Source organism: Physcomitrium patens, chromosome 3 (genome assembly GCF_059467195.1).
Source record: "Physcomitrium patens ecotype Gransden chromosome 3, ASM5946719v1, whole genome shotgun sequence".
Classification (NCBI taxonomy): domain Eukaryota; kingdom Viridiplantae; phylum Streptophyta; class Bryopsida; order Funariales; family Funariaceae; genus Physcomitrium; species Physcomitrium patens.
This window is the reverse complement of record NC_143412.1, coordinates 22,544,651-22,566,050: the sequence shown is the minus strand read 5'-3', so window position 1 is coordinate 22,566,050 and position 21,400 is coordinate 22,544,651. Positions and strand designations below refer to the sequence as shown.

General features: G+C 35.1%; 4 protein-coding genes across 14 annotated transcripts; 2 read left to right on the top strand and 2 right to left on the bottom strand.

Annotated features, from left to right (window-relative positions):
* Positions 1 to 145: 145 nt before the first annotated feature.
* On the bottom strand, positions 146 to 6,276 carry LOC112279741 (uncharacterized). 9 transcript variants are annotated; one of them, XM_073532592.2, is made up of 14 exons: positions 5,593 to 6,276; positions 4,471 to 4,710; positions 3,611 to 4,331; positions 3,174 to 3,392; positions 2,822 to 2,908; positions 2,572 to 2,667; positions 2,322 to 2,424; positions 2,096 to 2,199; positions 1,772 to 1,828; positions 1,496 to 1,624; positions 1,244 to 1,312; positions 1,022 to 1,069; positions 618 to 716; positions 146 to 492 (listed from the first exon to the last, which is right to left on the bottom strand). In XM_073532592.2, exons 2-14 carry the CDS (start codon positions 4,584 to 4,586, stop codon positions 430 to 432), a joined length of 1,911 nt encoding a protein of 636 aa, XP_073388693.1. In that variant the 5' UTR covers positions 4,587 to 4,710; positions 5,593 to 6,276; the 3' UTR covers positions 146 to 429. The 9 variants fall into 9 exon arrangements, 8 of the variants coding, with proteins under 8 accessions (XP_073388693.1, XP_090105383.1, XP_073388692.1 ...); XM_090249257.1 differs by lacking the exon at positions 5,593 to 6,276 and adding an exon at positions 4,886 to 5,579; XM_073532591.2 differs by lacking the exon at positions 5,593 to 6,276 and adding an exon at positions 5,031 to 5,579.
* Positions 6,277 to 7,142: 866 nt separating this feature from the next.
* LOC141045225 (uncharacterized) lies at positions 7,143 to 9,823 on the top strand. 2 transcript variants are annotated; one of them, XM_073532974.2, is made up of 4 exons: positions 7,143 to 7,325; positions 7,851 to 8,001; positions 8,152 to 9,190; positions 9,688 to 9,823. In XM_073532974.2, the coding sequence occupies exons 2-4, from the start codon at positions 7,863 to 7,865 to the stop codon at positions 9,713 to 9,715; spliced, it is 1,206 nt and encodes a 401-aa protein (XP_073389075.1). In that variant the 5' UTR covers positions 7,143 to 7,325; positions 7,851 to 7,862; the 3' UTR covers positions 9,716 to 9,823. The 2 variants fall into 2 exon arrangements, with proteins under 2 accessions (XP_073389075.1, XP_073389074.1); XM_073532973.2 differs by having other exon boundaries at positions 7,176 to 7,325; positions 7,851 to 9,190.
* Positions 9,824 to 9,857: 34 nt separating this feature from the next.
* Positions 9,858 to 14,142, top strand: LOC112280382 (uncharacterized). 2 transcript variants are annotated; one of them, XR_002969312.3, is made up of 10 exons: positions 9,858 to 10,008; positions 10,284 to 10,344; positions 10,517 to 10,615; positions 10,748 to 10,842; positions 11,116 to 11,229; positions 11,550 to 11,617; positions 12,007 to 12,117; positions 12,433 to 12,751; positions 12,909 to 13,122; positions 13,385 to 14,142. XR_002969312.3 is itself a non-coding variant. In XM_024515825.3 (9 exons), the coding sequence occupies exons 1-9, from the start codon at positions 9,883 to 9,885 to the stop codon at positions 13,035 to 13,037; spliced, it is 1,122 nt and encodes a 373-aa protein (XP_024371593.2). In that variant the 5' UTR covers positions 9,858 to 9,882; the 3' UTR covers positions 13,038 to 13,290. The 2 variants fall into 2 exon arrangements, 1 of the variants encoding a protein (XP_024371593.2); XM_024515825.3 differs by lacking the exon at positions 13,385 to 14,142 and having other exon boundaries at positions 12,909 to 13,290.
* A 1,870-nt stretch (positions 14,143 to 16,012) lies between these two features.
* Positions 16,013 to 18,504, bottom strand: LOC112279875 (uncharacterized). Its single transcript, XM_024514605.2, has 4 exons — positions 18,433 to 18,504; positions 17,795 to 18,280; positions 16,978 to 17,121; positions 16,013 to 16,833 (listed from the first exon to the last, which is right to left on the bottom strand). The coding sequence occupies exons 1-4, from the start codon at positions 18,502 to 18,504 to the stop codon at positions 16,441 to 16,443; spliced, it is 1,095 nt and encodes a 364-aa protein (XP_024370373.1). The 3' UTR covers positions 16,013 to 16,440.
* Positions 18,505 to 21,400: the final 2,896 nt, after the last annotated feature.

Genomic DNA, 21,400 nt, shown 5'->3' with positions numbered 1-21,400 from the left:
TGATGAAGTGACTAAAGACACTGAAAAGTTCTACTCTACAGTAATGGACATGTTAGTTACATCCATAAAATATTTGGCTGTAAGTTTATGCTATTAAAAAAGCATGATGATACATAATAATTTAATTCTCAGTTGTAGTGCAAAGTGTAAAAATAACATTTTATTCATGATCACTTTTACTTTGTTCGTTATCATCAATTATCTATCTATAGATAGACATATAGATATGTTATGTGTAAATATTACCAAAAAACGAATTTTATTGAATGCATTTTTGAAGAAAAGATAAAAAAATCAAAGAAGTGAGACATAAACCTAAAAAAATAAGAACATCAGTTGAGCGATGTCTAAAGGATTTTAACTCCTCTGCTTGCAAAGTCTTGTTTTAGACCATCAAAATAAATGAATAAGTTAAAAAGTAAAACTTTGTCATGTTAAATTTTTTTTCTTGTCTTTCTTGCTTTTTTTGCTTTTGTTCTTCTTGCCCTTGCCCTATCATTATTCCAAAACAGAAATAAAACTTAATTTTATTATCCTCATAATTTCACAATATCAAGATATAATAAAAAGTTAACCTTTTGGGAGAAAAGCAAAATGGAGATCATGTTTCTGACTACCTTTTCATAAGAACCATGTTTGCGAAGTTTGTATCTTGCCCAATATCTTTGAATTCGCAAAGCAGCATAATATGGTAACCACCTTTTCCTTCTTTTTTCCTAATTTTTTGTTTCATTCAAGCATGAGTTAATATGACTCAAATATTTATTAAATGGCTATTGTCGCATTAATTCAAATTTATAATTTTTTATTTTTTCAAGTTACTCTTTTTAACAATAAATAAATAAATAAATAAATAAGAAAGAGTAAATGTCTTGAAAACCAAGATTTGCAAACTTGGTTACAAAAAAACAGTAAAAAAAATATATACATATGTGTGTGTGTGTGTGTGTGTATATATATATATATATATATATGGATAGATAGATAGATAGAGAGATATATAGTTCAAATGGGTTCTTACCACATTAATTAATCTAATGATTCTTTCTTCATTCTCTTTAATTTCAGCCTACATTGATTCACAAGCCAATCAATCAAAAATATTTAAAAATTAAGGATATAACTATTTTTGAGGAAATTTGTGGACTGTAGTTCAAGGAATATTTTTAAAATATATATAAATAAAAATTAAAAATTCAGTATTTAAAATTATATTTATATTTATATGTGTGTGTGTATGTACCATACGAGCTTTTTCTGCAAAGAAATGTTCCATTTTACAAAAATAACTTTGAAGTGTGTTCAGCTCAGTCTGGTCATTGTATTTCGATCAATCATTTGAAAATAAATTAAAATTACAAATAAAGACATTGTTTGTATTTGCATACACACCATGTTTTAAAAAAACATGAGAATAATTGGGATTTATATGGTACTAATTTCGTTAACATTTTCGGAAATCGCAAAGTAGAAAGTTGTAAAAATGAGGATATACTGTTGATTCTGCCAGTTCTTTAGTCTTAGATTTGATCCCAATCTCATATGTGGCTATCAACTCTTCTACTTCTTCTATGCTTTGACCTTTTTTACCACGTTGTTGAAGTTCTTTATCTCGGTTTTTCAACTGCAAAATAAATTTAAAACATTCAACATATATTCACACACACATGTTCATATTCTTGTGTTCTTGTATTCTGATGATCAAATACTAATTATTTGTTACAGTTTTTTGAGAAAGAAATGGTTTTATATAGAAGAGGAAACAACTTACTTGCAAATCAAACAAGTCTTCTTCCATTTTTGCATTCTCTATCAATAACACATTGTACTATTCTTCAAAGTACAAAATATCACACATTCGATTTAATGTAAACATGGGTTTTGAACAAAATCAAGTAAATCTATGAATGATATAAATTGAATGATGAGTGTAGAGCAAAATAATTAGGTTTATTATTTTTTGAAGTTATGGTGAAATCCATTCCTTAGACTACATATACATATTCTCCTATTTTGTTTTTTTTTTTTAAACACATAATTGAAAAAGAAAAAGAAAAACATGTATACTACAATAATAACTATTATTGTTGCTCACTTTAGCACTAAAAACAGAAAACTCTTGAGCTTCTAATTCAAGGAAATTGGTTTTGAGTTTGTCTTCCATTTTCTTGGCAAGCATTACAACATCATTCTTGTCCTCTTTATCACATATCATCAATCCAGTAGAGTTTCATATCAGACATTGTTATTAATATAATAAAAAATATTTACCAAATAAATGTACATTTGTAAGTGTCAAAAAAAATGAAATAAATCATTACGGTGAATGAGCTTCTCCTCATCTTGGTATTGAAACAAATCAAGTTCATGTGATTTTCTAGCATTTTCTAAGTCATTTTTCCATCTCTGATCTTCTTTCTCAAACTGCATCACATTTATTCGTCAAGTTCAACCTTATTACACATTTTCAAGTTCAACACTTTTATTTATTTAAAACGTTAATAATAAAAAAATTGAAACAAATTCATTTTTGTTTTATTGTTATTTTATTTTTATTTTTTATGGAAGTACCAATGCTTTTGAATCAAACATGTCTCTGCGGTAAGATTCAATGGCTTCATCTTCTACAACAGTTGTTGAGAATCTTTGCAATGCAAGATTTTTAATCTACAATACAATGTAACAAAATTGGTTAAGCCATGTTTAATTGAAATGATATATATATATATATATATATATATACTTATATTACACAACATGTGATAGTATTGATTTAATACATTCAAAGAACTCATCAATTAGATCATTCATGATGTGAGACCTTCTTAAGACAGTCAATCAAATAGCAAAAAGTAGGATGTGTTTCAAGTCCCAGTTGGTCTAATTGATCCCTTGCATACTCTTGATTCTGATTTTACCATGCATAACGTTGATTTCAGGAAAATATGCAAATGAACTGAACTTATTAAACTTGTATTAATTTTTGTATACTAAAACTTAGATGAAATTATTATTGTAATCTTGATGATCTTATTATTATATTCAATACAATACGTAAAAATAAAAACACATGATTTTGGAATTGATACATAATTAAAATAAAGATTTTTTTGTTTTTTTTTTTTTAGTTCTATTTCAATACATTTCAATAAAACTTAAGCCCAAATCCTTACAAGTATATAGCAAACAAAATTCCATGTTGACTTAATCAGTGTTGTATCATTCATTGGTATGAATTCAACTCCATCAATTTCACAGTTCACACTATTTTTGGGTACACTAACAACAGAATGGTGCTCTGGCATTTTTGAAAATGTATCCCATTCTTCTTTCCATACCCGTGTGGTTTCCGCATACACAAACAAGCTTTCTACTAATATTTCCATATCTACCTATTCTTGTAAACATTTATTTTTATTTTTATTTTTTCCTGCTCATGTTTATACTTTTAGAAATATTTTCAACATTTACACTAACTTAGAATAGCTTACATAATACAAGTTATGTACGCTATTCTAATATATATATATATACATATATATATATAACAAAATTACAACGACAAAAATAACACTGAATTGGTAGTTGAAGTTACAGATTTAATGCTTACATTGTCTTTCAAAGGATTGCCTTCATCATCCATGCAAACAAGCTTGTCATCAATTTCTTCAATTATGGGATAAATGCACTCTTTATTTGCATGTGGGTCTAAGTCTTCTTTACCTTGTTCTTTGATTTCAACGTTTTGTATTATTTCTTTGTCGTTTGAATCATTTTCATCATTTTTGGGGGAAACATCTTTGTAGCTCATATTTCCAAAGTAACCATGCCATAGTGGCTCTATCACCCTCTTTTGACAATAACGAGGCGATTTTCCACTACACACCCATTCAAACGTATTCTCTTCAATTACAATGTTTTCTAAATTGTTATTCTCAACAAGCACTCTTTCTTCAATAATTTCTTTTTTATGTAGTTGCTTTTGTTCTTCAAGTTTTTTCATGTTAATATTTTGTTTCACTTTCTTACGTGTTCTTCTCCTATCATTAATTCTTGTCCTCATGTTAGGTTCTCTTTGGTGAGGACCTTCATTGAGAACGCATGTTTTTTTTGTTTGATCAAAACTATTACTTTCTACATGTAAGTCTAATTTTCCACCACAATTCTCAATGTTCATTTTTTCTTCTATACTTTTTGCCTTCATGTTTTCCAAGTTTTCAGAGTAGTTTTCCCCTTCATACACTAAATCATCCTTATCATTTCCAACTTCAAAATCATGAATTGGGATCCACTTCCAACATAAAATCTCTTCCGTCATCATGCCCAAGTATCTAATAACTTCAAACAAAGACCAATGAATACATTGAAATTGTACATAAACATCTCAAATCAAAAGAAAAGAAAGGAAAAAAAATAATATATATATATATATATATATATGAAGCTTAAAAAGGTTAATGGAAAGCATACCCAAGCATTGTTATTGCATCATTTAGCAAATATATGAGTAATTGACAACTGGTGATGGTGGAATGAGATGGGCTTTGAGGGAGAAAATCCACTTCCTCCTTCTCTTCCATATCCATTGATATAGTTCCTTCTTCTTGTAATTCTTTGCTTATGTTTCAATTGGACATGGATAATGTATTATTAATACAAGATTCATATTTAAAATCCACTTTTTAATTAATGTCATATGTCGTTCTAAACCTATGTTGTGGAATTGATGTATTGTCTTGCAATGTTAGAAGAGGTTTGTGATGTTTCAAATAAGATCACAAAATACATTTCATATTTACACTATAACTATGCAATTGAAAATTAATCGTGATGTTTCACACTTAAATATAATATATATATTTTTTATTTTTACAATGAGCATTACCATTTTTTTCAATTGAGTAAAAACACAAATCAAAATTTTAACCAATATGACTTTTATAGATATTAAAATATTTTTTCTGAAAATATATATTACAAAATTATGAGATTTAACACAATGTAGATAATTAAGGTATTGTCATGCATACTTGCAATTTCAAAGTTATTAGATATAATTTTCACATGAATTAGTGAAAATCTATAGGGTTTTTTATTTTTGTTTTAATTGTTTATTTATTTTTTGAGATTCAATATTTTGAAAAAAATTCTAAAGAATAAATTATTGTTGTGTTGATGGTTACAACAACTTCTAATATTAATGATTGTATGATATCTCAAGATACATTATTTGTGATTTTGTATCATAAGAATTATTAATGAAAATAGGTGAAAATGAATTTATTTAATATAATAGATCATAAACATGTTCATGCAAGAAACTAATGACCAAAATTCTACAAGCATATTCTCTATAATTTCACCTATTGTTTTATCTCTTGTAATGACAAAAATCTATTAAACTTTAAATCAATCTCATTTCATCAAATATAACATGTGATTTGAGAACACATGTTCATCTTAAATACATATAACAGTTCAAACTCGTTGTAATAATTTAATGTCTCATGCAAATCTTCTCCTCCTAGGACGTGAGATTTTAGTCGCTGCTGCTGTTGATAGGGTTTTAGGGTTTTAGGGTTTAGGGCTCACATCTCGTTCTCGTTCGTTTGCCGACAATTGTTTGGATTTTGCATCAACACTAACAATGATTGCTATCAAGTATGTTACAATTGAACGCTAACTTTTGAATTTAACTTTATTTTTTAGAATATTGTAAAACTAAATAAATAAAGGTTAAATATTTTGTTTGACAGCCCAAAATTGATGTTTATACTATTTAATTTCAGGATAGTTATTTTTTAATCTTTTAATTACTTTCAATAATGTGTGGCAAGATTTTAAAATTACTAGTTGTTTCAGATATTTTTTAAAAACTAATTATCTAATTTTGATATATTGATAACGTTAATTATATGAAAAAGAACAGTATGTACAATCAGACCAGTTGTAAATCCCACCAATACAATTAATAAGGTAAAGTCGGTAACATTTCCAGTTTTAAACACTTCAAGTACAAATAATTAAAAACTATGTATTTGTCATTAGATTTTTTTGAGTATCTCTACTAAATTATAATGGTTTCAGAGTTCCAAGAGTTGCACAGAGTGCAGAAGAGTTTCCTTCAAATCCTCAAAGGAAATTTATAAAGAGAAGTAATATCATGTTTATTCTTGTGAAGATCACTAAATGCAACCCTAAAAACAAATGATAATTACATTCATGTCTCTTTAAAATTAATCACAATTGTGTTGTATTAATAGTATGCATCATACTTTCTTCAGAATCACAATTACTACATTCAAATATGAATTTTTTTTAATAGTTTTCTATGTCTTATATATATATATATATATATTCTATAAAAAAAAATCCACTGTTTCATTCTGAAACCTATGGACACACATGCTTGAGCAGTCACACACGTTAGACTTTTTGAGGTAATACAATTGGACAAAAATCCCATTATCATAACAACACATATTCCAACAATTGATGCATTCTAAGTAAGCAACAACATTCAATCATTTGGCTTTTATTTAACATGACTTCTCAAACCATGTTTACAACCATGTCATATACTCAACACAGTCAAAGTGGTCAAATTTAACCTAACATTCAATTGTTTCTATGTGTAATTTTTTAATCCAACCAAATCCCATCCACAACGTTCCACAAACACCATCTCCACATGGGACAAAATAGTGCAAAATATGCATGAAAATCAGATTATTCAATGAAAACATTAGTCACTACTTATCCCATCAATGGATTTGGCACTGAGAGATTTCACAAGGATTGATCCAATGAAGAGCGTTCTAGACTAATTTAACCCCCTTCTAATTTACATTAACAAGTATACGGAGCAGATATCGGGATACTTTTAACCACTACTACTTTTACTTCACGGTTGCTGTTTGAAATGGCACTGAGTTAACAAAGCCAAAAAGTAAAAGTGTAAAGTAAAAGTGGAATTCAAAGTTAAAGTTAAAAGGAAACGCCGCAGGATTAAAGTAAAAAGGAAGTCGACTGTGCAACGGACGTAACTTCAACGACTGCTGAGTTGAGGAGGGTTCTGTCGTTGTTGTTGCTACTTCTTCTTCTTCGTTGTTATTGTTGTTGCTGGTTTATTTTTATTTGGTTTTGATCGTGGCTCTCTTTGTTGCTTGCTCCGCTGCTGATGTGAAGGAGTCGGAGTCGGAGTCGACGTCGAGCTTTGTGGTTGTTCACTCTTACTTCGATGTGGCTGAGTTGGTGCTCTCTTCCTTCGCGAACTTATTCTGTCATTGGTCTTCCCTGTCACCACAAAAGAGAGGTTCATGGAGGTAAGCAAACTCTAGTTTAGTGTGCGTTTGTGTGATTTTTGTTTGCCCTTCAGAGTTTAGGCACTTCAATTTCCCAATCTGTTCCGCTGTGGAGTTGCAATTAATCTATTCATGCGGTGCGCCAAGCATTTGCTACAAGCAATGGTGTGGGGGCGGGAGCTTGGTGGATTGGAACGATATGGTGCTAAGAAGTTGGATGCCTAGTGTGGTTGGTGTATTGTGCTCGACTGGAATGGATTTCGGTGTAACGTAAGGCTCTGGGGGTGGGGGTGAAGGGAGGGAGGGATCAGGGGATTGAACGCGCGAGAGAAGTTTGAGGGATGTGGAATTGCGGTGTTGGCGTAATCTGGTTTTTGGATTTTTTTTCGTTTTGGTATTCGTGGGTGTGAGCGAGGAGGGGGGGGGGATGGAGCCGGGTCAGTAGTTTTGAGAGCTTTTATAGTTTCTTACAGCTTGCGTCAGTTTTGAGCAATTGAGGGAGTGGCTTTTGAATGCTGGTTATTTTTTGGAAATTTTCGTGTGAAGAGATGAGATGAAATGAGTCTTCCGGTGAAGCGGGAGCACGAGGAGACGGCGGCAGTAGTCGAGGGGGCCAGCACTCGGACTGGGAAGCCGCAACATGTGGGAGGTGGGAGCGGAGTGATTATGGAGTCTGCGTTCGCGTTTGGAGGAGGAGGTGAGTCTCGTTCTACTAAAGTAGCGCGCCATGGTGATCGTGGAGTGGACTCTGGAGAGAAGGTAGAGCTTTTCAACAACAGTGCGCATACGAATTATCAACCTGCGACTGATGGAGGTGGCTCCGGGCCGATTGAGGATATGGTTGCAGAGGGGAAGGAAGTGCAAGTGCAGACACTGAAGATCAAGCTGAAGGACCTTGGTGGTGGGAGTGCAGAGGGGAAGAGTGATCGAGAGGGGCGGGATCCAAGGCGTATGGATTTGGAGAGGAAGACAAGTGGCGGGAAGGATTATGGGGATGCGCTAAGGGAGAGTAGTGGCAACAAGGAACTTCTTGGTAAGGTAAATATGAAGGGCGAGGAGCAGTTGCTGCAGCAGGGAGGGAGTGGTCGGGAAGTAGGGCAAGAATTGGTGATTAACAGTCGGATGGAAGGAAATCCTGAAGGTTTGAGGAAAAAGAGCCCTCGCGAGGGCGAAGTTAAAGCAGCCGCGAAGGATGTGCCGATGGATGTGAAGAAGGAAGAGCTGCGTGAGAAGGAGAAAGAGAAGAAGGATGACACGCTTAGTGAGCGGAAAGATGGTGTGCTGCCGACATTACTGCATCCGCACTTGGATGCTAATGCTGAGAAAGATTATGAGAGAGATGAGAAGGAGAGAGAGACGGGCGACAAAGAGAAAGAGAAGATGCGGGAGCGGGAGCGGTCGCGTGACAAGGAGAAAGAGGCAGTACGCTCGGAGAAACGGGAGAAGAGGGAGAAAGAGCGTGATCGGGATTCCCATTGGCGAGAGCGAGAGGAGCGAGATGATAATCTCGGTGACAAAGCGGAGAAAGAGGAGGGAAAAGGGGTCAAGGTTGAGGACGTGGAGATGGACAGAAAGCCTGTGCGCGAGGTCGACGAGCGTAAATTGTTCGAAAAAGAAGTGCGCGAGCGTATGCGGGAGAGAGATAGAGAGAAGGAGAGAGATGAAGAGGGGGATGGTGAGAAGCGTAAGAAACGGGGTCGCGAGTTGGACAAAGACCGTGATTCGTTGAGCAATATGGACAGTGAACGTCCGGAAGGGGATAAAGAAAAGGATGCCGTTCATGGCTATGGAGTACAGCAGCGTAAGAGGATGTTGCGTCCCAGGGGCCAGTCAAATCCTTCTAACCGAGACCCCCGGTCACGATTTCGGCCCAAAGACAATGAAGGGTAGGTTTTGATTTTGTTTCTTCTGGAATATGACGCATTGGAGGATTTTTTTTTTTTTTTTTTTTTTTTTTTTTTTGATGAAATTATATTCAGCAATGCGTTCACTTCTACTCAAGTATGTTGCGAAATATTTGTGCGGTGTTTTAGATCAGCGTTGCTTCGAACATGTAATCCTCACTATCTTCCTGAACAAATGTCGTTGGATTTTTACCCTCTTAACAATCGAATTTTTTTTATCCTCCTGGCGCAGTGGTGTCTCTAGTTTGTCACCTATGTTATCATTAATCTGTGAATCAATCACTTTCGTCTATCTGAACATCACTTTAACGGACAACACAGATTGTAGAAGATAGCTCGTGCTTTGTCAACGTCCTATGTTGGTTTTTCCTGTTTATAATTTAAGCTTTAGGGGTATCCTGCTACAAGCTCATTAAAACCGCTTTCTTCCATACACCTGCTAGTGCAGCATACTGATCTTTCTTTTTGGTGTAATGCAGGACTCAAGGTCGGTCAACCGTGGATTGAAGTGATATGGGTGTTTTGATTGACAATGTTTTTCATGTCGCATGTCCTCCAGATACGACTTGTAGTAGACCTTATTTTTTTCTGTTTCTGACGGTCTGATATCGTGCGCTTTGTATTCAACAGGTAGGGCAGAAAGTTCGTTCATTACTTACAGAATTGGAGAAGGGATGCCGGAACTCGCGAAACTTTGGAAGGAATACGAGTCTGGTGAACGAAACAGTCCAGACAATGGGTCGGGTCCTACCGTTGAAATTCGTATTCCTGCTGAGCACGCCACTACTAATAACCGTCAGGTTGCAACTCAATGCTCTTGTGAATTTGTTCACTTCTTAATTAACCTTTCCTATAGGTTTATTGAAAAGTTGAAATCATCATCTTAATTGTTTTCGTGTGCGTGAATTGTTCACTTTATTTAGGTACTGACTAGTAAGACTAGACGGTTTTATTCTAATTTTTGACTATCCATGGTCAAACTGTCCTAGTTCATACAAATTTGGTATCCCCCTACTCTTGCGACACCTCCACACAACTAAAAGCGAACAATTTTTCTGTTAAAACGGTATTTCAGATACGGGGTAGTCAGCTATGGGGAACAGATATATACACAAATGACTCAGACATTGTTGCAGGTAACATTAGTATAACATTCTAAAGGTTTGATTATTGTCTTATGCTGAATGTTTGTGCTTTATGCAGATTTGCAAGGATCGTTTCAGCTCTGATCTTGCTCGATTTAAATTTTTATTTTGATAAATCAAAACCATGCAATTTTTCTAAAGCGTCTATTTGTTATGATTGCAGTCCTGTTACATACAGGATACTACTCACCTTCTCCGTCTCCGCCTCCAAATTCTATATTAGAGCTGCGAGCCACCGTTCGAATTCTTGAATCTCAAAATAGTACGTCTTTCCTACCAAGGGCGTGAGGCAGATGTGGTCACAGTCTATACTTGCAAATGCTTTCAAACGCCGCAAACGTGTGTCATTGAAGTCTCCCATCTGTTACAAAGCGTGTGGGGTCTATTGGTGCAGTGTACATGTCTACGCTACGAAATAGTATTCGATCGCGTGCCTGGGGAGGCGGAAGTGGGTGTAGCTACAGCGTTGAGAGGTGCCGATTAGTGAAGGTTAGTTCTTCAAGAAATTACTTGAAAATGAAGAGTTTGTTGATCTTGTTCAACTTTCATATCTGCCTGTTTTTTGAAGACTTGAAACTATCGAAGTCCTGATGGTATGAAAACTTATAAGTCTTCTAGTTACTGATGAATCCCAATGTGGCAGTGGTTGAAGGTTGGGTTATCTTAGGATTCATTACTCTTCATCCAACGCATCGAAGACAAAATAGTTTCCTTCCCTCAATAAATGTTTCTATTCTTATTGGTTGGTTATGTATTGTGCAGCAAGGAGGGGGTACTGTAGAGCTGGAGCCATCTTTGACTCGAACTCCTCCATTTGTCCCAACGCTTGCGCCGGCTGCATCAGAGCGAACTGTCACCACGAGAGCTGCATCTTCTGTAAATATTTGACTCCTCTCTGCAATTACATTCTCATTTTTTCAATTGCGTAAGAAGTACTGTATATGGACATTGTTCTAGGGTTCACCAGCATGGGTTTGTGTTCATAGCTGGTTGGTTGTACTGCTGAAATCTCTTACGTTCAATTTTCAGCTCAATGGTTTTGAACAGTTTTTTAGTAATGATGCCACGTAAGGATTACTCTGCATCCGAATGATTTAATACTTGCCTGTCTTTATTATAAAATTCGTTTTTGGCCGTTGGATGTATCAACTGATTTGATGTTTTCTAGATGTTTAACTGTGTAAAGCAACACGCAGAGTGCATATCGGCAGCAAAGATTTATGCAGGAAGTGACAATACAATACAATCTATGCAATGAACCCTGGTGCGTTATTTCTGAATTCGTTGGTAGTACTTGTAGTGAGAACACATGAAAGACTTGCGTACGTATGAGCTATGCGTTTGACATGCTAATAATGTCCTTCGAAGCTTTTGTTTGTCATTGTTCCAGGAAGTAATGACTTTGTAAGTACGTGTCCCATCCACATTTGGTCTTTTAGGATTCTTAGGTCCGTACTGACTGCTTGAAACTTGTTCTATGAATTTTGTTTCACAATTTGTGCACCTATGTTCCGTGTAAAAGCCAAGTTGTTGTGACGATGTCGTGAACCAACATGCAAGTAGCAAGCATGTAATCAACATATGGCCAACTTGTCAGGGGTAGGTTTTAGTGTTCAATGATAATGGATCAATTCTGTTTCGATTCATTTGCAGGGCGAAATACAGCATGAGCATCGTGGCTGATCGTGGACTGAAGAATTCACAATACACGTCTGCTCGACTCAAAAAAGGGGAAGTATTATATGTAGAAACCCAGACTCATAGGTCAGTTTACTCACGCCATCAAATGTGTTCAACTTAGTTAAATGATCTCTTTAGCATGTGATTGCATAGAGAATCCAAGACGTGAGTTTCCACACCAGCTTGCTTTTTCTGGAACACCCAAGTACTAATTACATTATGTAAATACTTCAAAGCGGTTCTATAGTCTCAATTAGCTTTTGTTGCGTGCCCAATTTTCCGTATTTAAATGTCCCGTCGGTTATTTACTGATTAGAAGGCCCTTATAGTTTATGTAGTAATAGATTAGGCAGTTAATGTAGTAATTAATTTATAATCACTTAATTGGTGGTTGCACAGGTATGAATTGGCGTATGATGGAGAACGTATGACGAGTAATGGAGCAACTACTGCCACCTCTTTCTCTCAAGGCAACTCAGGGACGGAAAAAGGTAAAGATAAATGGAGTTTGGGAGTTTGTGACAAAGAACCTATTTCGCAAATTTACAATGGTGAGTTACCGCATGGGAATCATCCAAGTAATGGACAAACAGGTGGCCATCACTGCCACCATAATAGCGAGCCACATGAGTACTACAGATGGTCTAAGTGTAAACGACCTCTGTCGCTATCGTCCATGAAACGAAAGGGTGTACCCTTGCCAGGAGAATTTGTTGAGGTGGGTGTTATGTCTTGATCCTGTATCTTGCCTTGAGTTTCTGATTGTTGTTTGACTGTTGGACCAGAGGATTGTGAAATGCGTTCCTTTAGCCCTTTTCGCCCGAAATGAACAGAATTCTATCTCACACAAGGGGGTTATGGATTTTATTTTGTAGGTTTTGGAAGAAGGTCTGGGATGGGAGGAAATTCAGTGGTCTCCAACGAGTGTGTGGGTCCGGGGAACAGAGTACATCCTCAGTAGAGCACAATTCTTTTCTTTTGAGAAGGATGATATGGAGGAATAGGGACGAATGTTGTCACAAGTTTTGGTAGAGCACATCTGCCATTTGATTTTCAACGATCTGCTAAGTGATGGCATGATTCATACAGGTTGTTGATATTCTGAACATTTAGGGTATTAATTACATTCAGTTTGAACATTCAAAATTCTTGCTCATCTATTGGAGCGTCATGCATGTGAAATTACTTCTTGAGAGTAGAAGATTTCTATCAAATACAGTATTCTGCAAATGGAGCCTTGACAAACTTGCACGTTGACTTCCCTCGTGTTATCCTCATGAACAGTTATTATTGGTGCTATTACCAGCACCACTAGAGTGTATTTTCTGATAAGGTGCATGCGCGTGTTCAGGTTGAATCATGTCAAGTGAAGACTGTTTTGTCATAACAGATGTATTTACGGGAAATGGTGTTGGACTATTGATGTGGTTGTACTTGCTATATGCGAGTAGGACATGATGGTATTATAATCTGACTGGGGCTTCACCGAGAAGGAACAATTCCTTTCATTTTTCAAGATCTAAAGATACACTTACTCTCTGGACATCCAAATTTGTACTCTGAACAGTTGATACCATTCGATCGAAGCACAATCCTCTGACGTTCTACGGTTACCTATGCACAGTCGAGAATTGTGCGCCATTTCAGCACCTAACAGAACTGACACTAGCAAATTGACCGGTTCACTTGGAAAACCTAAATGTGATTTCATATGTCTCACAATAAACATATTGCTGGCTAGTTCCAGCACAATCAATGGATAAACAGACAGATGTAGGGTGTACAGGGATGTCGGCTGCCTTGTCTGTTACTGAAAACCTTCGATGTTGAAGCTGCAGCCTATCCAAAAGCTTTGGTTCAAAGGGATTTCTGTGACAGCTCTTTTCTCATGCAATGGCAACAAACTGTGGGACTGCAAGCGGTTTTTTGTTTCGTTTTTCTCTTTTGTTTCTTGCACTGGACCATTAGAAGTAGTTTCAATTTTTAATTCAATTTTAATTTTGAACTATTAGTGGTAAAAGGATTCTGAGCCCAAGTTTGCTTATATAGCTCTACTTAACCAAATGTATCTTAAAATGGCATAATTCCAATCTATCATTGTTTGGGCAAGTTTAGCTGCGAGGTTCTATCTTAAATCCTTACTAATCTAATATTATTTTGATTTTTAGTTAATTACATGCCAATGCCTGACGAATATTGCTTCAGAATCATTCACAAGTTGCAGCAAAAAAAAAACATAGAATAGTAGTACAATTTCATTAGTACAATTTCATTTATTTGGAACTCAAAACTTTATATAAAAAATATTCAAATAATTATTAAGAATCTCAATAAAAATAGAAATTAAAAGGTTAATTATGGGTTCTTCATTTAAACATGGTTTTTAAAAATGAAGATTGAAGAAGTTAGACTTTACAAGTTGACAAAGTCAAGTTGGTTAGTTTCTCCCTGATCCCATCCAAATAAATCATGTTCTACTGTTTATGATTACAACTAATAATTAAATAAAGTATATAATTGTTAAAATTTTCAATTGAAGACATAAATGGAATATCTTAGAATATTTTGTATATTAAAAATAATATTATATGAGAAAATAAGTTTGAGAGATAGCGTCTAATTCAAACAATCTATAAAATATTTACAAGTATTAAAGATTTTCTTGGTTGTAACAATGAGACAAGTTCAAGTTTATCTAAAGCAAATATGTTAACTTTGAATTAACAAAATATTAGTAGTATATTTTCAAATTATTGTAAATATAATACATCATTGGTGAATGCTAATTTAGGAAAATCTAAAAAGAACTATAAATCATCTTTCTTAACATTATTATAGATGTTATCAAGTTCTTTGGATTGGATTGTAATTCACAAGATTGGCATAAGGTAGTAAAATTGCAATTTTTTTGAAAGAAATTTATTACACTATTTTTGAAGCTATGCGTAGTTGAAAAATATAAGAATTAATATAAAATGGATTTATTTAACAAATAATTCTACAATTTTTTTTTCTTTGTATGTATAAATTGTAATCAACATCATGATTTATCCTACAAGTTGTTGCAATGTTTGTTTACTTGTTTTAATTTCTTTTATTTAATTATTCCATTTATCTAGATATATTTCTTTTGTTGAGCCATCATGTTTACTATGCATGATAATTAATGTTTAAATTTGAATATTATTAGTATTATTATAAGCATGCTCATGTAAATATGGTCAACAGTAGTTGAGCATAAATTCGGTCTTCACTATTATGAAAACAGAGAAATAAACAAATGCAGAAAAATGAGCGCAAGCGAGATTGAGAACTGTCAAAAATAAGAAATGTAGAATTTTAAGTGTCAAGTGGAGTGGGACTTTGATACAGATTTTAATAATCATGAAGAGTAGCCAGAACAGTGAATGAGAAGTCCAACAAAAGTATTCCTGACTAAAAAAGTATCATGCTTTGTACTGAAGGGTAGAAAAATTGACATAATTTGTTTGTATTTTTTCAGGGGGATGGATATTTTTATGATCATTATAATGTTTCTATTTTGTTAGGAAAATTGTCGATTGAGTATGTGGTGAATTTGTTTATTTGGATAGGGGTGATTAGAGTATATTTTTGTTCATTACATGTAAATCATTTTTTGTTACTTACCTGAATAAAACGAGGTCATTAGTCTGAATCAATCAGTTTGCATATGAAAGAAAAGTTGTTCTGAAAATGAAAGAGTGATTGCTCTAGATTATTACAAATATTCTCTTCTAGTGAAGTTGTTATGACACACTTGGCCATTTCATACTCATCAAAATCTAATAATTCATTTCTGAATGCCATAAGCTACGTTTACAGTAGGACTTATACCACGAGGACAACAGGCAATAAAGGAAAACAACCAGAAAAAACAGGAGAAAGAAAGATAACAGGAAAAATAACACAATCAAAAAACAAAACTAAATATACAGACATAGAGACACAACACAACATAGACTTTCAATTGAGCCTCTGTCGATCAAATATTGAAAAAAAGCAACTTGCCCTTCCTAGCATTCAGTGCCGGATCGAGCTCATTTGCCGCGTAACGAGTTGCTTCAAATGCTGGTTATACGTTGCATAGATACAATACTACTCGGGACAGGCGCGCTCTATCACCAATCTTCTCCCTGTGGAGCTCAGGAATCGAGACACATGAAGTCTAATCTGGGCTGCTGAACTCATTAGCTAAACTATCGCCGGCCACAGAACAGTTGCTGTATTTTCACCAAATTAATGCATTTCGGACGTGAGACAATGTACACTACAAAGGGGAAATGGCCCTCGATGGTTACCGTGAGTCTCTAACTTGTCAAACAAACTCTAAACAAGCACGTTTCACAACAAGCTTGTGCATAGGAGTTGGAAGCATCCCTGAGAGATTCATTGGGTTACTGTCGATTTGACATCTGATACTACCTCGGAAGCCTGCTGCTGAACAAATCCAGTCGCTTCCGACAAGGCGGCCTCCGGGTTCGGTACAGAAGGCAAATCAGCTAGAGATGGCGATTCAGAAGTTGTGGAGATTTGCTCTGCGACGGAAGCGGGTGCCGCAACCTCACTGCTGAACTTCGAAACGTAGTAGGTCAAGGGAGGTCCCACGTATGCGGTCTGGGGAGCTGGGGCATTCTTGCCCACCGACAAGAGGATAGATGCAGCACTTGCTACGGCGATCAGGCCGAGCCCTCCTGCAACGGCAAGGGCCTCACCTGAACCACCAGATGCCCCTCCTGCGGTACCCGTGCTGATGGCACTCTCGGCAACGTAGATAGTTGGCTGTCAAGGTCATCCAGAGACTATCGTGAGCGATTTCCTTAAGACATTGACATGACACGATCCACAAGTCTTCTACATTAACCGACATATTGAGCTAGATGGTGCAAGTGACGAATTGGGATACACCTCACAGCTAGGCTTTACCTCAACGGCGTAGATATTCGTCTGCCCTGCTGTGTCCTTCTCAACGTACCCAGTCCACTTTCTTTCCTGGCGAGCGAGTGGAGGGTAAGTCCCAGCCACCTTAGAGTTATCCTCGGTTTTCCAGTCCAAGCTGAGCTTTCCAACCTGTATAGAGGCACATCACACTACCACGATAAGCGAAAGAACCAGGTATTGACCATTAACCCGCAGAGATTCGATCATATCTCAAACCTTAACTCATCGTTGCTTCTCCACTAGTATCCGTCAACACTATGACAACTGCAGTCCTGGACAGTTTATTGCCGTCTCGCATGATCAGTTTGTACTGTGAGTTCCAACCTCCAGGCGACGTCCAACCGGATGACTCATAACCACCTCTAACCGTAAAATCCCCGGGAATACATAACATCACCAGAACACTATCAACTCGCAATATGAGCAGTGCGGTTCCTTCGAGTATGGCACGATCCGAGGAGACAAACTACGTGGTTAAAAAACACAGTTCAATTTAGGCATACAAGTACTACAGCATTGGGAATTCCCTAGAATCTATCAGACCATCACAAGGAGTTAATGGTTCACGTACAGTGCTTAACCCACAATTGGGTCATCACAGAGCGAACTATCATGTATCCGCTGAAAATTAGTCTCGGGCTACCACATCCCCAGCTCGATCATGGGTCCAGAATCCAGTCACTGTTAAGTTGCGATGTACTACCTCCGTAATGCCCTAGTACCTCCAAAACTCCGGTCATTGAAAACTCCACACAATAATAAGGCGAAAATGTGAAGTAGACAGCGCAGTACAGTACTATACCTCCTTCGTTGGGGCGCACTCCTCCTCGTTACACTCCTCGGGAGATTTCACCGCACAAATCTTGGAGGGCACAGCCACCAAGCGTCCACCCTGGGAAGGGGCGAAGGAGGAGCCACTGAGGGCAGAACCCATGAACGAGAGGGCATTGCCCTTCACAACTGTGCAGCTCATCATGGTTTGGGCCAGTCCTGCCATGGCCAAAACACGAACTACGCCGGGATGGAATCCAACAGCAAGCCAGCAACAACGGTACAATACAACAGCAATGTCAGGAGCAAACAGAACTAGAGCCAATAGACCCAAAGAGATCTGTGAAATAATATTCTGAGCTGTGGAGGTATAGAAGCGTGATCGCACCCAAGTCTGGGCAGAGATCGCGAAGAGGAGGATATTTTTCTCCTCGCATGTGGATGCGAGGAGCGAGCTATCGCTTGTGGGGCGATGGCGAAATGCGCGTGATGTGGAGCGTCGCCGGCCACCCACATCCTATCCCCGCCACAGCCAGAGCTTCTCTTCTCCTCTTTTTGTTTCTTTTGGTATTTTCTCCCTTCGCAGGACCAGATTTGGTGAAGTTTCGGCCACGCTGCAATCTGGCAGAAAGGTGGCAAAAAAACAAAACAAAAGGAAAGGAAAACTACCACCCATCGTCGTTCGTGGCTCCTGGCTGCTGATGAACTGGGTGTGGGGGGGAGGGGAGCTGAGGTGGACATGGTCCCCCGTGGAGTGCTGAGGTGGATCCCTCCCCCGCGCTGAGGTGGCAATTCCACTTCATTCTTGTCCAATGCTGGATTTCTTTTTGTGCCTCGTTTTGAACCAAATATGTAACAAATCTGGCGATTCATCAAAACTATATGTTGAACTAAAACAAAATGTAGTTAAGAAATTATAAGTTGTGATATGCATGGTGTCAATCTAAAACAATTTTTGGGATAAAATACAAAGGATTCTTGTAATTAATCTAAAGTGCAATAGGATTATGAACACTTTTTAGATGGCTATACCATTCTTAAAATAAACCTTAAGAATCCAGAAGATTCTTTATTGTTAACCATGCAATTGATCCTACTTATTTAAAATTTGCTTCAATAAAATGCCATATGGTAAATTTGGTCATTTTCTTCCATGCATGACAATATTGCACCTAATATAAAATTCAATGTGTTTATTTTATAGAAATAAAGAGTACAAAATATTAATATAAAAAAGATTTGTAGTGAATATTGTTTTCAAATCTCAAAATATTACTTTTTAAAAATTATTTTGAAATTTAGAATCTGTCTTTATAATTCAATCAAATAAGATATATATTTTAAAATATGTATATATAATAATCTAAAATTAGTTAAAATCTTGAAACATCTTTCATAATATTGAAATTCTCTATATTTTAATTATTTGGTATTTTTATATGATGTGGCTTGATTCTAGCATGATATAATTACAACTTAATGGTTGTGGATTGTTTTTCTTAAAAAATATAAATGTATATATATATATATATATATATATATATATATTGTACTACATGTTGTAAGATAATTGATAATATTATATGTATTTAAATATTTTAGGAGAAAAATATTACCTTATTAATATTTTTAATAAGATATTTAATTTATTCAAAATCTTCCTTAATATATCATAATTAAATATTGAAGATATAAATCTAGCAAAACTCAAAAAAAAAAAAAATCATGAACAACTAAAAAAGAGGAAAATTGGTAGATATACAAGATTAGACAAGATATACAAGATGTTTTAATAGTAGTCCTTTGGAAGTAGTAAACTCCTTACAAAAATTATCCTAGGCACATGGACTACTTATAGATTAAATCTATATTTTAAAAGCTTCTTTGATGTTCTTTAAATAATATATTATCTACTTAATACATTTCATCTTATTTCTATTATAGAAGTAAATATTCATAATAATAATTAACTTAATAATATTTTTGTAATTCTAAAAATTTATAAATAATAATATAAAAATATAGATATTTTGACTTTAAAATATTTAATTATATATATATTTTAAATAAATAAAAATAATATTTAAAAATTTATTATTATTATGGATATAATCAATATTAGAAATTACTTTAATAAAAAGATTTAGATAGAAGTAAATAAAAGTGTCAAAGACATGAATCTTAAAGAAAAAAAATCCTCAATACACTCTTGTATCACTGAAGAGAACTAGAATGTCACTCAAAAGATGATATAATATTAAACTAAAATAATATATTGCTAAAATATAAGAAAACTACAAAGACTTGAAATAAGACTAAGGACTAGAAAGGCATTGACAAGAATGAAGAAGACTCCACTCTTGCTTTCATATATACTCTTAATTAGGAGCTACGTGGCAATGTCGTATAGGACCTCCAAAACATGTTGAATTTACAAGACACGTATCTTAACTTAAAATGCAAGTTTTCTATATGTATGCTACATAATTAGCTTGTTTTGTAAGTTATTAATACATGGTGAACTTGTTGACTAAGTTTCTAATCTATCAATCAACTACAAATATATGTAAAGTCAAGCAACATCTATGAAGCTTTTACAAAGTTACAAAGCTTTTAAAGAGTCTTATGATATAAACCTACTTTTATCTATTTTTACATATTCCAACCTAATCATATAGGTGTTTACTTGAATACCTATGTATGTCTATGACATTACCTCCCCTTTTTAGGAACAAGTTCTACGAGGAGCAGTCTTCATGTGTTGAGGAAATCTAAGATGCGACAAATTGTATTTGTCACATACTTCGACCTTTGTTCTCTTCAAAGATGGTTGATAGGCCCTCTCAGCCATCGATAGTGTCCCATATCAAGGCAAGACAACCACCTTGTTCTTTGGTCGTTGTTGAGGCCTTCATAACTTCCTTCGAATAAAACATTTAGAACACTGTCAGGACTTGTTCCTATATATAATTAAATCACCAAACATTGAGAGTCACTTCTAAGGTCGTGATACCAAATATATTGTATCTCGACATATATTCGAGGAAGGACATATCATTCTTGAAGATCTTCATCTTGAAGGTTGTCACAACTACAATGTCTCATGTGGTAAGTCTGCAAATGAAAGCTCTTGAGTTAAATCTATTGATTGTTGATTTTCTATCTTCTTAGCGTCATAAATACACAAAAGCTATAAAAAAGATAGAAGATAAAATGTTATCTTCTTTTGATTTTATTTCATTTATTACAAAGATTTGCTATTCTTCATAATTATTTTGATCGATGTCGTCAATAAAAGAGTTCAACTCTCTTTCTTGCATTTGGTAATATTCTTTGATAACTCCCATGTACATTCACTAATATCATATCCACACCAATGAATAAGATATTCCAACCTATTTTGGCACCACCTTGAGTCTATGACTTCTTCTACCTAAAGCTCTTAATTATCATCCACTTCAATAAGATGAAGTGGCATTTGTCTTCTTTCAAAGATATTCATTGTTTTATACGATTTAAAAAAAGATACTTGAAATACACGGCGGATCTTCATAGACTTTGGTAGATGTTATCAATAAGCAATAAGATTGATTTGTTAACAAATAGGAAAAAGTCCTAGTCTACAATAGTCCAACTT